Genomic DNA, 24,366 nt, shown 5'->3' with positions numbered 1-24,366 from the left:
ACTGTTTGTCTGTCCACCCTCCCTGCCAGCCAGCCCCTGGAAATGACTAGTCTGCTTCCTGTCTCTACTGATTTAGTTATTCTGGATGCCTCATATTCCATCTTTCCCACAGGACTACTGATTCTGGGAGCTCGTGTGACACCCCTAGGTACCAGTGTTCACAGGCATCAACTTTTTGTTTCCAATCATCATGATCATCTCTGGCTTCATTAAAGGGGACATGCACAACTGGCAGCTCACAGAACAGGACTACAGACTGAACACATCTGGATCCAGTGACATTTATAGGTTAAGAGGGTTTTCCGGACATAGTAATGCTTGCTGGTTGGGGAGGATGCAGTAGAAATACAGTTGAAACTTAAAGAGCTGGACTAATGGATCCAGGCAATGGGAGTGCTGGAGCCCAGGACCTCTGGTATTAAAGGAGGATTCCAGTAGAGATGGCTGAACACACCTCACCCATATTCTTCTTCATTCCTTTTCTCACCATAGGATAGGCCCTCTGCGTTCAGGAGGCTTTGATGGAATTCTCCATGGAGCAGCTCTGTTTCTACGCACTTACTGGTTTTGATGCCATTGCCTCACAGATAACATGGTTGTCTGTGTCCCATCAGGGTTTGGAAGAAGGTTAGCCTGCTTTGGGAGAAACTTAGCCTGCTTAGGAGGTGAAAAAGGAAGATGGATTTTGTTTCACAGCAATTTTCCTGATATGTCTGTCCTGCAGGGAAACTCAACATCCTCATCGTTCCATCCCCCTGACCATGGTGATCTCCATCTTCATTTGCTTTTTGGCACCACTCACCCTCATGGTGCCCTACTACCAGATTTATCCTTAAAACCCTTTGCCACAGGCTTTTCAGTATCTCGGGTGGGGCCCTGCTGGATATGCCATGGCTGTTCTCACCTTGTTCACACATTTAAACACATAAATATCAAAGCTTTCTTCTCCTCTACTGTCAGATTCTAGGCACCCAGTCCTGGGTTGTTGTTGTTCAGTCACTAAGTCATGTCCAACTCTCTGTGACCCTCATGGACTACAGCATGACAGGTTCCTCTGTCCTCCACCATCTCCCAGAGTTTGCTCAAACTCATGTCCATTGAGTCGGTGATGCTATTTAACCATCTCATCCTCTGTCATCCTCTTCTCCTCCTGCCCTCAGTCTTTCCCAGCATCAGGATCTTTTCCAATGAGTCAGCTATTCTCACCAGGTGGCCAAAGTATTGGAGCTTCAGCTTCAGCATCAGTCCTTCCAATGTATATTCAGGACTGATTTCCTTTAGGATGGACTGGTTGGATCTCCCTACTGTGCAAGGGACTCTCAAGAGTCTTCTTCAGCACCACAGCTTGAAAGTATCAATTCTCCAGGGCTCAGCCTTCTTTATGGTCCAACTCGCACGTTCGTATATGACTACTGGAAAAATGATAGCTCAGACTATACAAACCTTTGTCAGCAAAGTGATATCTCTGCTTTTCAATACACTGTCTAGGTTTGTCATAGCTTTCCTTCCAAGGAGCAAATGTCTTTTATTTCACAACTGCAGTCAACTTCCATATTAATTTTTGAGTCCCCCAAAATAAAATCTGCCACTGCTTCCACTTTTTCCCCCTTCTCTTTGCCATGAAATGATGGGACCAGATGCCATGATCTTAATTTTTTGAATGTTGGGTTTCAAGCTAGCCTTTTCACTCTCTTCTTTCACCCTCATCAAGAAGCTCTTTAGTTCCTCTTCACTTTCTGCCTTTAGAGTGGTTGTTGTAGTTGTTCAGTAGCTCAGTCATATCTGATTCTTTGTGACCCTATGGACTGCAGCACACCAAGCTTCCCTGTCCTTCACCATCTCCAGAATCTTGCTCAAACTTGTGTACATCAAGAGGGTGATGCCATCCAACCATCTCCTCCTCTGTCATCCCCTTCTCCTCCTGCCTTCAATCCTTCCCAGCATCAGGGTCTTTTCTAATAAGCTGGCTCTTCACATCAGGTGGCCAAAGTATTGGAACTTCAGTTTCATCATCAGTCCTTCTAATGACTATTCAGGGCTGATTTCCTTTAGGATTGACTTGTTTGATCTCCTTGCAGTCCAAGAGTGGTATCATCTGCATATCTGAAGTTGTTGTTATCTCTCCTGGCAATCTTGATTCCAGCTTGTGATTTCTGCAGCCCCGCATTTCAAGTGATGTCCTCTGCTTAGAAGTTAAATAAGCAGAGTGACAATATACAATATGAACACTGGGGTGCACGTGTTTCTCAATTCTGCTTTCCTCGGTGTGTATGCCCAGCAGTGGGATTGCTGGGTCATATTGCAGTTTTATTTTCAGTGTTTTAAGGAATCTCCACACTGTTCTCCATAGTGGCTGTACTAGTTTGCATTCCCACAAACAGTGTAAGAGTCTTCCCTTTTCTCTGCACCCTCTCCATCATTTACTGTTTGTAGACTTTTGGATAGCAGACATTCTGACCAGCATGAGATGGTACCTCATTGTGGTTTTGATTTGAATTTCTCTGATAATGAGTGATCTTGAGCATCTTTTCTTGTGTTAGCCATCAGTATGTCGTCTTTGGAGAAATGTCTGTTTAGTTTTTTGGCCCACTTTTTGATTGGGTCGTTTATTTTTCTGGAATTGAGCTGCAGGAGCTGCTTGTACATTTTTGAGATTCATTCTTTGTCAGTTGCTTTGTTTGCTATTCTTTTCTCCCATTCTGAAGGCTGTTTTTTCACCTTGCTTATGGTTTCCTTCACTGTGCAAAAGCTTTTCAGTTTAATCAGGTCCCATTTGTTTATTTTTGCTTTTATTTCCATTACTCTGGAAGATGAGTCATAGAGGATGCTTCTGTGATTTATGTCAGAGAGTGTTTTGCCTGTTTTCCTCTAGGAGTTTTACAGTTTCTGGTTTTACATTTAGATCTTTAATCCATTTTGAGTTTATTTTTGTGTATGGTCTTAGAAAGTGTTCTAGTTTCATTCTTTACCAAGTAGTCAACCAGTTTTCCCAGCACCAGTTTTTAAAGAGATCGTCTTTTCTCCATTGTATATTCTTACCTCCCTTGTTAAAGAAAAATTGTCCATAGGTGCATGGATTTATCTCTGGGCTTTCCGTTTTGTTCCATTGATCTATATTTCTGTCTTTGTGCCAGTACCATACTGTCTTGATGACTGTAGCTTTGTAGTATAGTCTGAAGGCAGGCAGGTTGGTTCCTCCAGTTCCATTCTTCTTTCTCAAGAGTGCTTTGGCTATTTGAGGTTTTTTGTATTTCTATACAAATTATGAAATCATTTGTTCTAGGTCTCTGAAAAATACCATTGGTGGCTTGATAAGGATTGCATTGAATGTATAGAGTGCTTTAGGTAGTATACTCATTTTCAGTATATTGATTCTTCCAATCCATGAACATGGTATATTTCTCCATCTATTTGTGTCCTCTTTAATTTTTTTCATCAGTGCTTTATAGTTTGCTATATATATGTCTTTTGTTTCTATAGGTAGACTTATTCCTAAGTATTTTATTCTTTTTGTTGCAATGGTGGATGGAATTATTTCCTTAATTTCTCTTTCTGTTTTCTCATTGTTAGTATATAGAAATGCAAGGGATTTCTGTGTGTTAATTTTATATCCTGCAACTTTACTATAGTCATTGATTAGCTCTAGTAATTTTCTGGTGGAGCTTTAGGGTTTTCTATGTAGAGGATCATGTCATCTGCAAACAGTGAGAGTTTTACTTCTTCTTTTCCAATTTGGATTCCTTTTATTTCTTTTTCTTCTCTGGTTGTTGTGGCTAAAACTTCCAAAACTATGTTGAATAGTAGTGGTGAGAGTGGGCACTTGTCTTGTTTCTGACTTTAGAAGAAATGCTTTCAATTTTTTCCCCATTGAGGATAATGTTTGCTGTGGCTTTATAATATATGGCTTTTATTATGTTGAGGTATGTTCCTTCTACTCCTGCTTTCTGGAGGATTTTTATCAGAAATGGATGTTGAAATTTATCAAGGGCTTTCTCTACATCTATTGAGATAATCATATGGTTTTTATCTTCTAATTTATTCACATGGTCTATCACATTGATTGATTTGTGGATATTAAAGAATCCTTGCATCCTTGGGATAAAGCCCACTTGGTCATGATGTATGATCTTTTCAATATGTTGTTGGATTCTGTTTGCTGAATTTTGTTAAGGATTTTTGCATCTATGTTCATCAGTGATATTGGCCTGTAGTTTTCTTTTTTTGTGGCATCTTTCTCTGGTTTTGGTATTAGGATGATGGTGGCCCCATAGAATGACTTTGGAAGTTTACCTTCCTGTAATTTTCTGGAAGAGTTTGAGTAGGATAGGGGTTAGCTCTTCTTTAAATTTTTGGTCGAATTCAGCTGTGAAGCTGTCTGGTCCTGGGCTTTTGTGTGCTGGAAGATTTCTGATTACAGTTTCAATTTCTGTGCTCGTGATGGGTCTGCTAAGACTTTCTATTTCTTCCTGGTTCAGTTTTGGAGGGTTATACTTTTCTAAGAATTTTCGCATTTCTTCCAAGCTGTCCATTTTATTGGCATATAGTTGCTGATAGTAGTCTCTTATGATCCTTTGTATTTCTGTGTTGTCTGCTGTGATTTCTTCATTTTCATTTCTAATTGTGTTGATTTGATTCTTCTCCCTTTGTTTCTTGATGAGTCTGGCTAATGGTTTGTCTGTTTTACTTATCTTCTCAAAGAACCAGCTTTTAACTTTGTTGATTTTGGCTATGATCTCCTTTGTTTCTTTTTCATTTCTTTCTGCCCTACTTTTTCTGATTTCTTTCCTTCTACTAACCCTGGGGTTCTTCACTCCTTCCCTTTCTAGTTACTTGAGGTGTAGAGCTAGGTTATTTATTTGGGTTTTCTCTTGTTTCTTGAGGTAAGCTTGTATTGTTATGAACGTTCTCCTTAGCACTGAGTCCCATAGGTTTTCGGTTGTTGTGTTTTCATTATCATTCATTTCTATGCATATTTTGGTTTCCTTTTTGATTTCTTCTGTGATTTGTTAGTTCTTCAGAAGCATGTTATTTAGCCTCCATATGTTTGTTTTATTAACAGTTTCTTTCTTTCTTTTTTTTTTTTTTTCCTGTAGTCCTACTGCATTGTGATCAGAAGAAAATGCTTGGAGTGATTTCAATTTTTTGAATTTACCAAGGCTAGATATATGGCCCAGGATGTGATCTATCCTTGAGAAGCTACTGTGTGCACTTGAGAAAGGAGTGAAATTCATTGTTGGGGTAAAATATCCTATAGACAGCAATTAGGTCTAACTGGTCCGTTGTGTCATTTAAAGCTTGTATTTCCTTGCTAATTTTCTGTTCAATTGATCTATCCATAGGTGTGAGTGTGGTACTAAAGTCTCCCACTATTATTGGGTTACTATTAATTTTCCCTTTCATACTTGTTAGCATTTGCCTTATATATTGTGGTGCTCCTATGTTGGGTGCATGCACATTTTTAATTGTTATACCTTCTTCCTGGATTGACCCTTTGATCATTATGTAGTGTCCTTCTTTGACTCTTTCATGGCCTTTATTTCAAAGTTTATTTTATCTCATATGAGTATCACTACTCCTGCTTTCTTTTGGTTTCCATTTGTGTGAAATATCTTCTACCAGCCCTTTATTTTCAGTCTGTAGGTGTCCTCTGTTTTGAGGTGGGTCTCTTGTATACAGCATATATAGGGATCTTGTTTTTGTATCCATTCAGCCAGTGTTTGTCTTTTGGCTGGGTCATTCAACCCATTTCTGTTTAAGGTAATTATTGATAAGTATGAATCTGTTGCCATTTACTTTGTTGTTTTGGGTTTGAGTTTATAAACCGTTTCTGTGTTTCCTGTCTAGAGAAGATGCTTTAGCATTTGTTGAAGAGCTGGTTTGGTGGTGCTGAATTTCTCAGCTTTTGCTTGTCTGTAGAGCTTTTGATTTCTCCTTCATAGCTGAATGAGATCCTTGCTGGGTAGTCATCTGGGTTGTAGGTTTTTCTCTTTCATCAGTTTAAGTATGTCCTGCCATTCCCTTCTGGCCTGAAGAGTTTCTATTGAAAGATCAGCTGTTATTCTTATGGGAATCCCCTTGTGTGTTATTTGTTGTTTTTCCCTTTCTGCTTTTAATATTTCAAAACAGTTTTCTTTACCTCAAGGTTAAAGCAGATATGCTTTGAGGGTCTGACCAGCTGTCTTTGTTTACACAAAGTTCAGGCTGAATCACAGATAAGCCAAACTGACTTCCCCATATCTCAGTATGTGAACATTTTCTCCATCACAGAATATAAAATATCTTAGAAACATATGATCCTGCAATTCTGCCTCTGAGGATAAACCCAGAAGAGTTGAAATCACACTTGGGAAGAGACATGTGTACACTCGTGTTCATAGCACCATTATTCACAGTAACTAAGACATGAAAGCAACCCAAGTGCCTATTGACCAAAGCATGGTTAAGCCGATGTGGTAGGTACAAATAACACAGTATATTCAGCATTTAAAGAGAATAGAATAGAATACATGCTACAACATGGATACACCTAGTGGACATTATACAAAGTAAAATAAGGCTGAAAAGGGAGGACAAATATTGGATGGTTCCACTGAAATGAAGTGGCCAGAGTGGTCAGATACATAGGGAGAAAGTAGAACGGTGTGGCCAGGAAATGGGGAAGGAGGAAGGGGGAATTGTTGTTGAATGTGTACAGAGTTTCTGTTTTGCCAGAGGAAAAAAGTCCTGGAGTTTGGTGGCACAAAATGTGAATGTACTTAACATGGAAATGGGGCAAGTCGTGAGCCCATGTCCTCTGCCTGCCTTCTGTCTGTGGCAAAAGCTTATCTAAAGAAAAAATTTAATCCAAGAAGTAAGAGCATGCAGAAACAAAGGAAAACAATAAAAGGAGAATGCATAATAATAATAATATAGTGATTAAGCATAGTCAAAGACCTTTAGTTCCTTCTCAAGGGCTACAGACAATATTCTGAGAGCATGCAGATACAGACATTTCCACCAGCTGGAAGAAGTTAACTAACTGATGACCAGAGTGTAGCCATGACAACAGCTGCCCCAGTTCTGAGAACCGTCCTCAAGGAAATGGGAACAAGCTGACCTTGTTACTGAAGATTCAGTTCAGATCAGCTCAGTGGCTCAGTCGTGTCCGACTCTTTGTGACCCCATGAATTGCAGCCTGCCAGGCCTCCGTGTCCATCTCCAACTCCCAGAGTTCACTCAAACTCACATCCATCGAGTCGGTGACGCCATCCAGCCATCTCATCCTCTGACAATCCCTTTTCTTCCTGCCCCCAATCCCTTCCGGCATCAGAGTCTTTTCCAATGAGTCAACTCCTCACATGAGGTGGCCAAAGTATTGGAGTTTCAGCTTTAGCATCATTCCTTCCAAAGAATACCCAGGGCTGATCTCCTTCAGAATGGACTGGTTGGATCTCCTTGCAGTCCAAGGGACTCTCAGGAGTCTTTTCCAACACCGCAGTTCAAAAACATCAATTCTTTGGCGCTCAGCTTTCTTCACAGTCCAACTCTCACATCCATACATGACCACTGGAAAACCATAGCCTTGACTAGATGGACCTTTGTTGGCAAAGTAATGTCTCTGTTTTCATATGCTATCTAGGTTGGTCATAACTTTTCTTCTAAGGAGTAAGTGTCTTTTAATTTCATGGCTGCAGTCACCATCTGCAGTGATTTTGGAGCCTCCCAAAATAAACTGTGACACTGTTTCCACTGTTTTCCCATCTTTTTTCCCATGAAGTGATGGGACCAGATGCCATGATCTTCGTTTTCTGAATGTTGAGCTTTAAGCCATCTTTTTCACTCTCCTCTTTCACTTTCATCAAGAGGCTTTTTCGTTCCTCTTCACAGATTAACTGTACCTAGAACAATCCAGACAATGCTGGTCAGCTCACTGATGACCAATTTCAAGATGACTGTCAGAGTGAACTGTGCTGTTTCTGAGTGTATCACCCTCTCTGAGTCTATAAAAGCTCTTGTGCTGTGTTCAGTCATGTCTGACTCTTTTCGAACTTATGGACTGTAACCCACCAGGATCCTCTGTCCATGGGATTCTCCAGGCAAGAATACTGGAGGGCATTGCCATGCCCTCCTCCAGGAAACCTTCCAACCTAGGGTTTGAACCCAGGGCTTCTGCACTTCAGGCAGATTATTCATTGTTTGAGCCACCAGGGAAACCCAAGGATACTGGAGTGGCTAGCCTATTCCTTCTCCAGGCGGTCCACCTGACCCAGAAGTCGAAGTGGTATCTCCTTCGCTGTGGGTGGAATCTTTACTAGGTGAACTACCAGGGAAACCTGTTGAAGCTGTTACTGTCTACTTGTTGGGGTGGGCAGGGGAGTTGACCTTTGGCAGTAGTATAACCCCCCTCCTGCCCATTGCTGGCATTCAAAATAAAGCAGACTTTCCTTCCACCAACCTGTATTCCACTCTCCAGTATTCTTAATGGCTTTTGAGGAGCCAGCAGCTGGACTCTGCTTTTGGTTATGACACGACTGAACTGATTACTTAAAGAGGGTTTAAATATTCAATTTCCTGTTATTTGTACATTCAGTTCAGTTCAGTTCAGTCGCTCAGTCGTTTCCCACTCTGCGACCCCATAAATCTCAGCATGCCAGGCCTCCCTGTCCATCACCATCTCACGGAGTTCACAAGACTGATATCTATCGAGTCCGTGATGCCTTCCAGCCATCTAATCTTCTGTCGTCCCCTTCTCCTCCTGCCCCCAATTCCTCCCAGCATCAAAGTCTTTTCCAATGAGTCAACTCTATGCACGAGGTGGCCAAAGTACTGGAGCTTCAGCTTTAGCATCATTCCTTCCAAAGAAATCCCAGGGCTGATCTCCTTCAGAATGGACTGGTTGGATCTCTTTGCAGTCCAAGGGACTCTCAAGAGTCTTCTCCAACACCACACTTCAAAAGCATCAATTCTGCGGCGCTCAGCCTTCTTCACAGTCCAACTCTCACATCCATACATGACTACAGGAAAAACCATTGCCTTGACTAGACAGACCTTAGTCGGCAAAGTAATGTCTCTGCTTTTGAATATGCTTTCTAGGTTGGTCATAACTTTTCTTCCAAGGAGTAAGCGTCTTTTAATTTCATGGCTGCAGTCACCATCTGCAGTGATTTTGGAGCCCCGCAAAATTAAGTCTGATACTGTTTCTACTCTTTCCCCATCTATTTCCCATGAAGTGATGGGACGGGATGCCATGATCGTTTTCTGAATGTTGAGCTTTAAGCCAACTTTTTCACTCTCCTCTTTCACTTTCATCAAGAGGATTTTTAGTTCCTCTTCACTTTCTGCCATAAGGGTGGTGTCATCTGCATATCTGAGGTTATTGATACTTCTCCCGGCAATCTTGATTTCAGCTTGTGTTTCTTCCAGTCCAGCGTTTCTCATGATGTACTCTGCATAGAAGTTAAATAAGCAGGGTGACAATAACAGCCTTGATGTACTCCTTTTCCTATTTGGAACCAGTCTGTTGTTCCATGTCCAGTTCTAATTGTTGCTTCCTAACCTGCATACAGATTTCTCAAGAGGCAGGTCAGGTGGTCTGGTATTCCCATCTCTTTCAGAATTTTCCACAGTTGATTGTGATCCACACAGTCAAAGGCTTTGGCATAGTCAATAAAGCAGAAATAGATGTTTTTCTGGAACTCTCTTGTTTTTTCCATGATCCAGCGGATGTTGGCGATTTGATCTCTGGTTCCTCTGCCTTTTGGTGGTGGTTTATTCACTAAGTCATGTCTGACTCTTGCGATCCCATGCACTTTAGCTTGCCAGGTTCCTCTGTGTATGGGATTCTCCAGGTGAGAATACTGGAGTAGGTAGCCTATCCCTTCTCCAGAGGATCTTCCCAACTCAGGAATCGGACCTGGTCTCCCGCATGCAGGCAGATTCTTTACCGACTGGGCTATGAGGGAGATGTCATTTGTACATTACCCCAGTTTAAAAACATCTTTGAAAATCCTGTGACGGTAACCACAGACATGTTAAGGGCTGACAGGAACTTTGCAGCAGCTTCCGGTCCCCTCAGCCTCCTCCCCACCCCAACTACCCAGGGGTTAACAGTTGTCTTCTCTGCTCAGGGACTTCCTTCTTTGGTTTTTGGACAAAGGTCAGCTCCTGCGCTGCACGACTTAACCTCAGCCCCCCTGACTGACCCAGTGCTCCAGGCTCTGCTCCAAGGATCCGGTAACTCTCGGGTCACCCTCTTCGATTGGAGACTGGGTGTGAGTTCACATCCTCCCAAAGAGACCTCTGCAATCCCAGAGTGCAGGGGTCAGCCCGGCTCCAGCCTGAGAGTGGAGAGACCTGTTTTCCAGATGAAAGTAGAAAGAGCTGGGAGCTGTTGTGTTTGTATGAGAAGAGGAGGGGCTGGGAGAGATTGGATCTATGTCCAAAGGCTCTTCAACCACTTTTAGACTGGTGCTCACTCAACACTCAGATGACCCTCACATAGAGTTTGTGATTTGGGTACCACTGCCTTCAGTCTCCTGTCTCTTTCTGCCCTCCATGTCTGCTGATGCCTCATCTAGGAGCTGAGCATTCTGCTGAGGACGACTCACTGGTGCTTCATGTTAAGTTACCTTGGAGTTTTGTACACTCAGCAACTCTGTGAAGCTGGCTCTCCTGTTTATCACTGGCATCATTTTTTTTTAATTGTAGTAAAATACACATAAATTTGCCATCTTCACTATTTTTGAATGAACTGTTCAGCAATATTGGGTAAATTTACCCAGCTGTGACACCAATTTGCAGAACTCTTTTCATCTTATAAAACTGAAACCGGATTTTCATTTACCAATGACTCGGTATTTTTCCTCTCACCCAGGCCGTAGTAAACCACCATTCTATTTCTGCCTCTGTAAATTTGACTATATCAGGTACTTCATAGAAGTGAACCACATAGTATTTGTCTTTCGGAGACTGGCTTTTTATCATTTAGCATATTGTCCTCAAATCTCTTGTCCACAAGGGTATTGTCCCTGTTGTAGCATGGGTCAGAATTTCCTGTCTTTTTATTCCTGAATGATATTCCTCTGTAGGCACACATCACTTTCTGTTCATCCGTTTTTCGTGGATGGCCATTTGGGCTGCTTTCATCTTTCAGCTGTTGTGAACCAAGCTGCTACAAACCTGGGTGTGCAAATGTCTCCTGTGACCTCAGTTTCTGTTCTTTTTGGTGTACACTGAGAAGTGGGATTGCCCAACCATGATGGTAATTTCAGTTTTGGTTTTTTGGAGGAGCCACCATACTTTATCCACAACAACTGCAGCATTTTATGTTCCTAACGAGAGGGCTTAAAGGTTCATCAGAAGCATTTGACCAAGAAGGAAACACGTGTCGAGAGAAGTATATGACTTGCACAAGGGCAGAGAGGTGTTCGTGGGGCCAAGATGCAAATTATAGCTTCCTGACTCTTTGAATGCTTATTCTCAACCATAATACTCAACTTGAACTTTAGAGTAACATGGACAGAAGCCGCCTGACCTTAACTGGTGTTCACTGAGTCAGCCTAGCCCCGCAGAGCAAGTGTGATGTGGAGACATTCTATGTCCCAAACATTGAAAACAAAGTCTCTCGTTTCTGATTCAGAATGAAGATTATTCCTCCCTCCCTTCAGGCACTTGGGAGGCCATCTGTTTTCCCTTTTTCTTTTTTTCCACAAATTTAATAATACTTAATTTTTTAAATTTTTACAAAGTTTTTTTTAGTTGGAGAATAATTGCTTTACAGTATTGTGCTGGTTTCTGCTTAAAACAAGGAGGCTCAGTCATAACTATATGTGTATGTCCCCATCCCTCTAGGTCACCACAGAGCTCCAGACTGAGCTCCCCGTGTTCTACAGTGGCTTCCACGAGCTATCTGTTTCACACACAATCGTGTATAAATGTCAGTGCTCCTCTCTCAGTTCGTCCTACCCTCACCTCCCTCAACTGTGTCCACAAGTCTGTTCTTACATCTGCATCTCCATTCCTTCCCTACAAATAGGTTGATCTGTCCTATTTTTTTAGATGCCATACATATGCATGATATACAATATCTGCTTTTCTCTTTCTGAGTTTCTTCACTCTGTATAACAGACTCTAGGTTCATTTACCTCACTACAAGTGACTGAGATTCTTTCCTTTTTTTGGCTGAGTGACGTTTCGTTATATGTATGTACCACATCTTCTTTATGCATTCACCTGGCTGTAGACATCCAGGTTGCTTCCATGTCCTGCCTGTTGTAAACAGCGCTGCAAAGAACATTCACGTACATGTATCTTTGTGATTTGGTTTGATTTGACTTTGGTTTTCTCAGGGTTTATGCCCAGTAGTGGATTGCCAGGTTGTATGGTAGTTTTATTCCTAGACTGTTAAGGAATGTCCATCCTGGTCTCCATAGTGGCTGTGTCAGTTTACTTTCCCACCAACAGTGCAGAAGAGTTCCCTTCTCTCTGCATCCCTTCCAGCATTTATTGTTTGTAGATTTTCCAATGCTGACCATTCTGACTTCTGTGAGGTGATAGCTCACTGACATGTGGACCCTTTGGGGGAAGGAGAGGGTTGAACAAACTGGGAGATTAGGATTGACATGTATACACTACATGTGCAAAACAGATAGCTAATAGGAACCTGCATAAGCACAGGCACCTCAGCTTGCAGCTCTGTGATGCCCTAGAGGGTTGGGTTGGGGGACGGGGTGGGAGGGAGACCCAGCAGGGAGGTGACACATGTATACATATAGCTATTCACTGGGCTTCCTTCCCTTGTGGCTCAGTAAAGGATCCACCTGCCAATGCAGGAGATGCCGGTTTGATCCCTGGGTTGGGAAGATTCTTTGGAGAAGGAAATAACAACCCACTCCAGTATTCTTGCCTGGAGAATCCCATGGACAGAAGAGCCTGGCAGGCTACAGTTCCTGGCGTGGCACAGAGTCAGACACGACTGAGTGACTAACCAGCAACAAAGCTGATTCACTTCTTTCTGTTGCAGAATCTAACACGACATTGTAAAGCAATACACCCGTGGCTGACTCATGTCAATGCATGGCAAAAACCACTACAATAATGGAAAGTAATTAGCCTCCAATTAAAATTAATAATTTTTTAAAAAAAATTTAAAAAGAGAACACTCGAATAAAATCAGAAAGGAGGAAATATTATAAATAGTAGTTTATATATACACAGTCTTATAAGAAATTGCTATGAAAAACTATATGCCAACAAATTGGATAACCTAGAAGAAACAGACCAAATTTTTAGAAGCATCCAACATATCAAGACAAAATCAGAATAAAATAAACAATACGTGTAACAAACAAGTAAGGAGGTTAAATCAGTGATAAGAAAACTCTCAACACAGAAAAGATAGTTTCACTGGCAATTTTTACAAAACATTTGATTTCTAAAAAAACGTTAAAATGTTGGCTGCACTAGGTTTTAGTTGCTGTGCGTGGGCTTTCTCTCTGGTTGTGGTGAGGGGGCTGCTCTTTGCTTTGGTGTGCATGCTTCTCGTGGTGGCTTCTCTTATTGTGGAGCACAGGCTCAGTAGTTGTGGAGCACAGGCTTAGTTGCTCCATACACGTGAAATCTTCCCAGACCAGGAATCGAATCTATATGCCCTGCATTGGCTGGTGGATTCTCATCCACTGTGCCACCAGGGAAGTCAAAAAGTAAGAATATCAACAAACATGAAAAAACTACATTTATTTCTAGACTCCTTCCTTTTACAAGATAATGGAGAAAACTCGTGGTGTGTGTGTATGTGTGTTCCCAAGAGGGTCCCCTCGTAATCTTTGATGATACCACGATTGGGAATTGTTTCATCCTCTTCCCAGGTCACATGACATTTTCTCGATTCCCCTGTGATTTAGTTTCCATTCTGTCAGGGCTAGCCTGGCTTAGGGATTTGGATTGATTTCCAAATGCAACCAAAACAGGAAACCCACTGGTCTAAGGCACAGTGATGAGCTCATGTCAAAAACAGGATGCATGGGGGAGGGGGCAGAAGGCAAGAGAGAGACAGAGTGTGATGAAGAAGTGTTTCCATCTGAGACAGAAAAGAGGCAGGAAGAGGAGGTACAGATGGGAGGACTAACATGCTGAAGACTGGGGTGAGGGAGGGGAGGAGGGGCGGGGGAGGGGCTGGTTATCAACTGTGAGTCACAGGCCACACTGAACTCAACATCAATGTAAAATATTCACATATGTAAATACAAAGCACCCAAACTCAGCGATGGATATAGAATTGAGTAATAATTTCAGACACTTTAGGAAGTACACAAAAATGAAAAGTGTTAGTATTTGAGAGATAGAGGTCAGAGGGCTGGGAAGTTAGGGAAGGGATAATGATCAGGACACTCATTTGGAGACACAGGGTAACTGTTGAATGAAAAAGGGAAAAGAACAGGAATGTGAGCATACCTCTGACAGTTACCGCAGTCACCGTGAGATGAATTAAAAACATGGGAAATTATGTTGGAAAGAGGAGAGGGTGGGGAGAAAGTAGCAGAGGTGGACCTGAGTGGCTCTCTCATGAATCATAACAGGAAGAGAGTGCCTGTCAGTTAGGGTTGTCTACTGGGCTTCCCTGGTGCCTCAGTGGTAAAGAATCTGCCTGCCAATGCAGGAGACCCGGGTTTGACCTCTGGGACAGGAAGATCCCCTAAAGGAGGAAATGGCAACCTTCTCCAGTATTCTTGCCTGGAAACCCCATGGACAGAGGAACCTGGCACGTTACAGCCCATGGGGCCACAAAAGAGTCAGACATGACTGCGTGACTAAAGAACAAGAAAATGCTATACAAGGTGATATCAGACATGCCTTTCTCATAGCTTAAGTCTCTGTCCTTACATTAGTTTAAACTCTGTATGTTTTCTCCTTTTATATTACAGTTGTTTAAAAAGTCAGATGTTTTAAAACCAATGTGGAATTTTTTTCAGTATAATATATGTGGGTTGGATTCCAAATGTCCTGCTGTTGTGAAAGAAGGAAGTGCTCCTTACTACTAAATCCCTAATGCCTATTTTAGATGTCTTATTTTTTTTAATTTAGACTCTCACTTGTTGGCTTCTTCAATTTGAACTATATTCTTTTCATTTTATTGAAGTATAGTTGATTTACAGTTGAGATAATTTTTTCTGTACAGCAAAGTGACTCAGATATACATATATATTGATATATTCTTTTCAGTGACATTTATCACAAGATATTGATTATAGTTCCCTGTGCTATACAGTAGGATCTTGTTGTTTATCTATATAGAATAGTTTGCATGTACTAATCCCAAACTCCCAGTCCTTCCTTCTCTCTCTCCCTTGGCTATCATACGTGTGGTCTCTATATCTGTGAGTCTCTTTCTGTTTCATAGATAAGTTCATTTGGACTGTATTTTAGATTCCACATATAAGTGGCATCATATGGTGTTTTTCTTTCTCTTTCTGACTTTCTTCACTAGCTATGATAAGCTCTAGGTCCACACTGCTGCAAGTATCATTGTTACATTTTTCATGGCTGAGTTTCATTCCATTGTATGCATGTATGAATATATATGTATGTGTATCATGGCATCTGGTCCCATCACTTCATGGGAAATAGATGGGAAACAGTGGAAACAATGTCAGACTTTATTTTTATTTTAAAATCACTGAAGATGGAGATTTCAGCCATGAAATTAAAAGACGCTTACTCTTTGGAAGAAACGTTATGACCAACCTAGATAGTATATTCAAAAGCAGAGACATTACTTTGCCGACTAAGGTCCGTCTAGTGAAGGCTATGGTTTTTCCTGTGGTCATGTATGGATGTGAGAGTTGGACTATGAAGAAGGCTGAGCGCCGCAGAATTGATGCTTTTGAAGTGTGGTATTGGAGAAGACTCTTGAGAGTCCCTTGGACTGCAAGGAGATCCAACCAGTCCATTCTGAAGGAGATTAGCCCTGGGATTTCTTTGGAAGGAATGATGCTAAAGCTGAAACTCCAGTACTTTGGCCACCTCATGGGAAGAGTTGACTCATTGGAAAAGACTCTGATGCTGGGAGAGATTGGGGGCAGGAGAAGGGGACGACAGAGGATGAGATGGCTGGATGGCATCACGGACTCGATGGATGTGAGTCTAAGTGAACTCTGGGAGTTGGTGATGGACCGGGAGACCTGGCGTGCTGCGATTCATGGGGTTGCAAAGAGTCGTACACGACTGAGCGACTGAAGTGAACTGAACTGATATATATATATTTGTTGTTGTTTAGTCACTCAGTTGTGTCTGGCTCTTTTGTGACCCCATGGACTATATCCTGCAAGGCTCCTCTGTCCATGGGATTGATTACCCAGGTGAGAATACTGGAGTGGGTTGCCATTCCTTTCTCCAGGAGATCTTCCTGACCCAGAGATTGAACTGGGAACTCCTGTGTTGTAGGCAGATTCTTTACATCTGAGCCACCAGGGAACCCTCATCATATTGTAGAAGCATTTAAACTTTATTGCTCTTGGGGCAGATAATCTTGTCCTCTATCCTCCTAGGTTCTCTGTCTAGAGCCTGCAAAGAAGACACATGAAGGGTAGATGAACAGGAGAAAAACTACATCTACAACTAGCCTTCTGTTTACGTTTCCTGAGGAACAAGGCAGGAGAGGTCTAGGCTAGATATTTACACTAGACTTCTGTTTGCACTTGGAGATGGAAATGCCAGGAACAGGGTAAATAACTGGACTTTGCCTGCTGTGGACGTGTTACTATAACAATCATGGCAGGGACCGAAAGGGGCTAAACCCTGCGTGTGTAAAAGGTCAAGAGGTCACATATTTTCTATCTCTGGGACACCACACATGTGCAGAAAAACTCCTTGAGGGGGCAAAAAGGCGGGGGTGCCATCTCATAGTAGGTGATGTCCAGGCCCTCACAGGCCTGTGTGCTGGAACCCATCTAGAAAAATAGCTGCACACACCTGTCAGGGAGGGTCCTAAGGCAGGGCAGGTGTGGAAAAAGAAACCAGGTAATTGGCCAAGGTAAACAAAGATGGGAAGAACTGCCCTGCATAGACGATTTAACAGTCTCTTTATGGGGCCCCTCCTCCTTTGGGAGGACTCCCACAGCCTTTCTCTTGGGTGTGAGCTCTGCCTGGCTTCTGTCTTAACTAAACAAACTGTTCCTCTGTGTGCTCCCACACGACGGTGCTGTGTCTCTACTAATAAACCTTTACCATATTTTTAGTTTTTGCCTCCCGGAGAAATGCTTCTTCTTCTTTTTTTTTTTTTTTTTAAACTGGTTATGAGAGCCAGGAGAACCTTGTCTCTAGCTTCTAGCCCCCGATGTACTGGCGACTAGGGGTCCTGGTTTTCTTACAGCGTACTCGAGCCCAATTCTTGGGCACAGAACTAAGCCAGCACTCACGGCTCTCTCTCTCTCCGAGATCATTTGGGCCTGAAACCCAGGATTTCAAGGTAAACTGAGGTTTTCTCCAAACGGCTGGCTGGAGACTTCTGACTCTCTCTCTCTCACAGGAAAACTTGCTCTCACTCTCTGCTTTGTTCTCTTTCCAAGACCTACAGAGGTTAACCTAGGTCTGCTCAATAAAGGAGCCCCACTTATCTTTTTCTTGCCCTTCTCCCCATTTCTCTCATTCTGCCTAAACAACAACACCCAGCCTTTCCCTCACCCAAGAAGAGGTTCCTCATCAACTTTGGGAGAATCACGCCTTGAATCAAGGCACAGCACCTACCACCACAGCCATCAAATTGCTCCCACTTTGTTGTAGCTATTGTTTGGTCACTAAATCATGTGCAACTCGGTGACCCTGTGGACTGTAGCCTGCCAGGCTCCTCTGTCCATGGGATTCTCCAGGCAAGGATACTAGAGTGGGTTTCCATTCCCTTCTCCAGGGCATCTTCCCCACCCAGGGATCGAATCTTTGTCTTCTGCACTGCAGGCAGATTCTTTACTGTCTGAGCCCCCAGGGAAGCTCAACCCAGGAGGATTCCCTTCAAAAGCCAGATGGGCCAAGAAAAGGAAAACTCAAGTTTGCTTTAACAATGTCGAGGCTTTATTTAAGTTGGGGGTTGGAAAGTGGCCTAAAACTTGGGTCTCTAGATTATAATGCTATCTTACAATTAGATCTTAGTTGCCACAACATAGGTAAATGGACTGAGGTTAACTCTCCTGACATTCTAAATGACCCCCTTCTAACTTCTCCCAACTCTCAGGGGGAACCCAAGCTTCGCCAATCCTGTTGTTGTTGTTTAGTCGCTCAGTCTTGTCTGACTCTTTGCAATCCCTTTGACTATGGCCTGCCAGGCTCCAGGATTCCTTACTCCTTCAGATTCTGTAATTTTAGGACACTATATTTATAAAAAGAAACATTGCTAACCATCATCTGACAACATACAGTTGCCACAAACCTTCAGTTTTTTAAAAAAGTCTATATATTGTGGCACAATAAGTGGATGTATGTTTGTGCTTGTACATCTACATTAGAGCAGTTAAGGGAGAGACAGAAAGCATTTCCTGAGTCTGCAGGTCTTAACTGCCTTCAGCTCAAGACAATCCAGGGATCTCCCAGGGGTCTCAGTGGTAAAGAGTCCACCTGCCAATGCGGGAGACACAGGAGACTCAGGTTTGATCCCTGGGTTGGGAAGATCACCTGGAAGAGATCATGGCAACCCACTGCAGCATTCTTGCCTCGAGAATCCCACAACAGGGGAGCCTGGCAGGCTGCAGTCCAAGGGGTCTCAAAGAGTCAGACAGAGTGAGCATATACACACACCAAACAATCCATATTCCAAGTGGCACTTTTTGAGGGAGGCCTAATCCTCTCCACATCACTTCTCTTTAAAAAGCCTTTCCAGTAACTTTGAAATATGTGAGATTTCTTTGGGTTTGAAGAAACCAAAGCTCAGAGATGGAGACCTTGTCCCAAGTATCCTTTACCACCTGCCCCTCGTCACTCCACTGCTCCGTGGAATTGGACTCCCAGGGCCAAGGGCGGGTGGACCTTGCTGATGGCTTCGTGTCTTGTTTCCTCAGCAGATCACAGCTCCTCAACTCCTTCCAGGATGCGGTGTCAGGATCTCCACCAGTTTGGTCAGAAGCTGGTCCGCAGGCGGCTCCTGGAGCCCGCCAAGGATTCTGAGAGTCCCATGGCTCCTCTGAACACCCTGAAGCTGGTGGCCTTTGGTGTGGCCAGCACCGTGGGGGTTGGCATGTACATCCTGGTGGGAGAAGTGGCCATGTTCATCGCTGGGCCAGCGATCGTCATCTCCTTCTTGGTGGCCGCTGTGTCTTCTGTGTTGTCTGGGCTCTGCTATGCCGAGTTTGGGACACGGGTCTCGTGGACCGGTTCTGCGTATCTCTACAGCTACATCAGCGTGGGAGAACTGTGGGCTTTCGTCACTGCCTGGAACCTCATCCTGTCCTATGTCGTTGGTGAGGGGATGGGTGGGGGGTAGGTGTGGGGCTGAAGTCTGGGAGACCAGGATAGGGTGTTTAGGTCTTTGGTTGTGCATGAGAACTGCGTCATCCACTCCTTGAGGGGAGAGGGAAATAACATCAGGAAAAGTCCACAACTTCATTCTCAGCTCTCCCCTGCTTTCCTTAAGTGATGGACCAAGAACCCAGAGGAAAGGGCACTGTAGGGAGTGGGTGAGAGGGAGGCATGGCCCATAGGCTTATCCCCTCACCATACTGAAGTCTCTGCTTAGCGGTTGCCTTCATAGAGTTTCCATTAGTATTTGAACTAAAATTTTAATCCTCATCACCCAGACAACTTGCTCCCACTTTCCTTGTTTCTTGCATAACTTTGATTGCCCACTGACATTAACCTATTTTAGAATTATCTGGGTCTATTTTCCCCACCCCATGAAAAGAAGCGCTCTGAGATTTGGTATTTTGTATTTTTTCCCCAACATACATGACTTTGTGAATTTGTTGTTGTTTTTCCATCACTAAATTGTGTCCAACTCTTTGCAACCCCATGGGCTACAGCATGCCAGGCTCCTCTGTCCTCCACTCTCTCCTGGAATTTGCTCAAACTCATGTTCACTGAGTCAGTGATGTTGTTCAACCATTTCATCCTCTGCTGCCCCCTTCTCCTTTTATCTTCAATCTTTCCCATGTTGGACACCTTCTGATCTGGAGGGCTCCTCTTCGGTCATTATACCTTTTGCATTTTCATGCTGTCCATGGGGTCCTCCTGGCAAGAATACTGGAGTGGGTTGCCATTTCCTTCTCCAGGGCCCATGTTTTGTCAGAACTCTTCACTGTGACCTGTCCGCCTTGAGTGGTCTTGCATGGCATGGGTCATAGTTTTATTGAGCTATGCTCGCCCTTCACCATGACAATGCTGTGATCCACGAAGGGGTCTTGGTGTATGGGGGAGGGGGGTTCCAATTTATATTTGTCAATGAATGTTCCTTCTTATTCTGCTGCAGTCACAGGCAGTGTGACCAGGGCCTGGAGCATCACCTTCAACAGCCTGATTGGGAACCACATCTTTAATGCCTTAGAGGGAACTTTCTCTTCATATATGCCCTACTATCTGGCCATGTATACAGACTTTGTCGCCCTGTCCCTGGTGCTGTTGCTCACAGGTGAGGCAGGGATCCAAGTTAGGATGGGAAGACTGGGATGTGGGGTGGCGGGGGAACTAGGGTGGGAAAGGCGTGAGGAGGCAGAACTGTGGGAACTAGAAATTAGGGTTTGGTTAACCAAAGACAGGAAGTCAAGATATAGACCCTTGTTTCCGAGCCTCGGCATTACTGACCTTCCAGGCTGAAACAGCCTTTGGTGTTGGGGGCTGATGTGTGCACTGCAGGATTTTCTTAATCAATCACTGTCAGGTGTGTAGCATCTTTGGAATTCATTCACTAAACACCTGTGACTCATATTTCCCAAAATGTGACAATCGGGATGTCTCCAGACATTGCCAAATGTCCCTTGGGAACACAGATCACCCCCAGCTGAGGATTATTTACTTAAAGTGACAAGTTTCTTCCTCTGTACTGAGACATTTTTCAATTAGGAGGAAATTAACATAGCATAAAATTAGCCATTTTATTATTTTTCCTTAGCCTTATTGATATATAATTGACATACAACGTTATGTAAGCTGAAGGTGAACAACACGATGATTTGATAGATGTGTATATTATGTGACTGGAGTAGGAAATGGCAACCCACTCCAGTAATCTTGCCTGGAAAATTCCATGGACATAGGAGCCTGGCAGGCTACAGTCCGTGTGTCTCAAGGGGTTGGACACGACCAAGTGACTGAGCCCATATTATATGATAATGGCCACAGTAAGAAACTAACCATGTTAAAATATGCAATTCAGTGGTACTTACGGTCAATACGTATAACAATCACCTTCATCTAGCTTCAAACATTTTCAATGCAGCAAAAGGAAACCCGGTACCCACCGAGCAAAGACAGACTATCCATCTTAATCTCACAGCCCCCTAACCTCTGGCAACTACTAGTCTGCTTTCTGTGTCTATGGATTTGATTTGGCTATCTTGGAATGTCTCATATTCCATCTTTCCCACAGGAGTACTGGTTCTGGGAGCTCGCGAGTCAGTCCTGGTTGGAAAAATATCCACAGGCATCAACTTTTTGGTTCTCAGCTTCATCATCCTCTCTGGCTTCATTAAGGGAGACTTGCACAACTGGAAGCTCACAGAACAGGACTACATATTGAACACGTCTGAATCTGGTGACATCTATAGGTCAGGAGGGTGCTCCTGGTCCTTGTCATGCTTGTTGGGGCTGGTGCAGAGCTGGGAATCTGGCAGGGCCTAAAGAGACCTGGGCTGGTGGATCTGGATAACGAGGTCCTGGAGCCCAGGGCTTGTGGTATTAAGGGTGAAGTCCAGCAGAGATGACTGAACGGACCTCCCTCATGGTCTTTCTTGCTTCTTCTCTCACTGTAGCTTGGGCCCTCTGGGTTCTGGAGGGTTTGTGCCCTTTGACTATGACGGAATTCTCCATGGAGCAGCTCTATGTTTCTACTCGTTTGTGGGATTTGATGACATTGTCACTAAAGGTAACTGGTCATTTTGTGCCCCATCAGGGGATTGGGCTTCCCCTGGGCATAGGGGCTGATAGAAGATTTTTTAAAGCTTTTGAAAGTTTAGAGGAAAGTGGATTTTGTGCTGTGCCATCAGTGTTGTCCTAACCTGAGATGTTCACCCACCCTGCAGGGGAAGAAGCCCCAAATCCTCATCGCTCCATCCCCATCAGCGTCGAGCACGGTCTTCATCTGCTTTTTGGCGTATTTTGGTGTCTCGGCGACTCTCACCCTCATGGTGCCCTACTACCAGATTCAGCCTGACAGCCCCTTTCCACAGGCTTTCGTCCATGTTGGGTGGGGCCCTGCCAGATATGTCGTGGCTATTGGCATCCTCTGTTTTCTTTTATACAGGTCAGTGTCAAGGCCTTCTCTCCATGAACTGTCAGATGCTCAGGTGTTTCAGCCCTTGGGATTCAGAGACTAGAGGGGAAGACCCCTTACCAGGTAGTCTAGGGAGCCAGAGCCCTGGTCTCTCCTGCTTCTCAACATCCCCACCCGTGTTCCCACCGTCCCTTCCAGACTGCAGAGCTCCTTGTTCCCCGTGCCTCAGGTGATCCAGGAAATGGCAGAGGACGGGCTCCTTTTCCGAGGACTTGCCCAAACACTTCCCCACACGAAGATCCCCATCATGGCCACCGTGTCCTCTGGAATTCTCGCAGGTGAGCAGGAGAATTCACTCCTCCTCTGATCCCTTTCCTTATCTGGGTACATCCAGTGGTTTCTCCATGCCAACCCCCACCTCGTTTGTGCCCTCATTCTAGGGATCATGGCGTTGCTCTTTGAGTTCAGTAATCTGGTGGACCTCATGTCGATTGGACACCTGCTGGTTTACTCCTTGGTGGCGTTTTTTGTCCTTGTCCTCAGGTGAGACTCCACTGCACCCTGACTGGGGCTCTTACATTCCTAAAGAGTAAATGACAGTTCGTCCTCTTCAGGTTTTTTTTTTTTAATTGGAGGCTAATTAGTTTACAATATTGGAGTGGTCTTTGCCATACATTAACATGAATCAGCCATGGGTTTACACGTATTTCCTATCCTGAATTCCCCTCCCACCACTCTCCCCATCCCATCCCTCTGGGTCATCCCAGTGCACCAGCCCTGAGCACCTTGTCTCATGCATCGAACCTAGACTGGTGATCTGTTTCACATATGATAATATACATGTTTCAATGCTATTCTCTCAGATCATCCCACCCTCACCTTCTCCCACAGAGTGCAAAAGACTGTGCTATACATCTGTGTCTGTTTTGCTGTCTCATATGTAGGGTTATTGTTACCTTCTTCCTAAATTCCATATATATGTATTAGTATACTGTATTGGTGTTTTTCTTTCGGCCTTATTTCACTCTGTATAATAGGCTCCAGCTTCACCCACCTCATTAGAACTGATTCAAATGTATTCTTTTTAATGGGTGAGTAATATTCCATTGTGTATATGTACCACAGCTTTCTTATCCATTCGTCTGCTGATGGACATCTAGGTTGCTTCCATGTCCTGGCTATTGTAAACAGTGCTGCGAAGAACATTGGGATATACGGATCTCTCAATTCTGGTTTCCTCGGTGTATATGCCCAGCTGTGGGATTGCTGGGTCATATGGCAGTTTTATTTCCAGTATTTTAAGGAATCTCCACACTGTTCTCCATAGTAGCTGTACTAGTTTGCATTCCCACCAGCAGTGTAAGAGGGTTCTCTTTCTCCACACCCTCTCCAGCATTTATGGCTTGTGGACTTCTGGATAGTAGCCATTCTGGCCAGCGTGAGTTGATACTTCATTGTGGTTTTGATTTGCATTTCTCTGATAATGAGTGAGGTTGACCATCTTTTCATGTGTTTGTTAGCCATCTCTATGTCTTCTTTGGAGAAATGTCTGTTTAGTTTTTTGATCCACTTTTTGATTGGGCCATTTACATTTCTGGAATTGAGCTGCAGGAGCTGCTTGTACATTTTTGAGATTAATTCTTTATCAGTTGTTTGTTTGCCATTCTTTTCTCTCATTCTGAAGGCTGTCTTTTCACCTTGCTTATAGTTTCCTTTGTTGTGCAAAGCTTTTAAGTTTAATTAGGTCCCATTTGTTTATTTTTGCGTTTGTTTCCATTACTCTGTGAGGTGGGTCGTAGAGGATCCTGCTGTGATTTATGTCAGAGAGTTTTTTTGCCTATGTTCTCCTCTAGGAGTTTTATACTTTCTGGTCTTACATTTAGATCTTTAATCCATTTTGAGTTTATTTTTGTGTATAGTGTTAGAAAGTGTTCTAGTTTGTTTCTTTTACTAGTGGTTGAACAGTTTCCCTAGCATCAGTT

The 24,366-nt window shown here is 43.5% G+C and overlaps 1 protein-coding gene across 1 annotated transcript in view; it reads left to right on the top strand.

Annotated features, from left to right (window-relative positions):
* LOC101108819 (cationic amino acid transporter 3-like) overlaps positions 1-24,366 on the top strand; it is a 46,822-nt gene that overhangs the window by 7,446 nt on the left and 15,010 nt on the right. Inside the window, 8 exon segments of the mRNA XM_027978749.3 lie at positions 19,023-19,421; positions 20,426-20,584; positions 21,542-21,719; positions 21,924-22,036; positions 22,194-22,236; positions 22,238-22,414; positions 22,583-22,722; positions 22,825-22,927. Of these exon segments, the coding sequence (XP_027834550.3) occupies positions 19,052-19,421; positions 20,426-20,584; positions 21,542-21,719; positions 21,924-22,036; positions 22,194-22,236; positions 22,238-22,414; positions 22,583-22,722; positions 22,825-22,927 (1,283 nt within the window). The 5' untranslated portion in view covers positions 19,023-19,051.

The sequence above is a fragment of the Ovis aries genome, chromosome 14, assembly GCF_016772045.2.
Source record: "Ovis aries strain OAR_USU_Benz2616 breed Rambouillet chromosome 14, ARS-UI_Ramb_v3.0, whole genome shotgun sequence".
In the NCBI taxonomy this organism is placed as follows: domain Eukaryota; kingdom Metazoa; phylum Chordata; class Mammalia; order Artiodactyla; family Bovidae; genus Ovis; species Ovis aries.
This window is presented reverse-complemented; position numbering and strand designations above follow the sequence as displayed.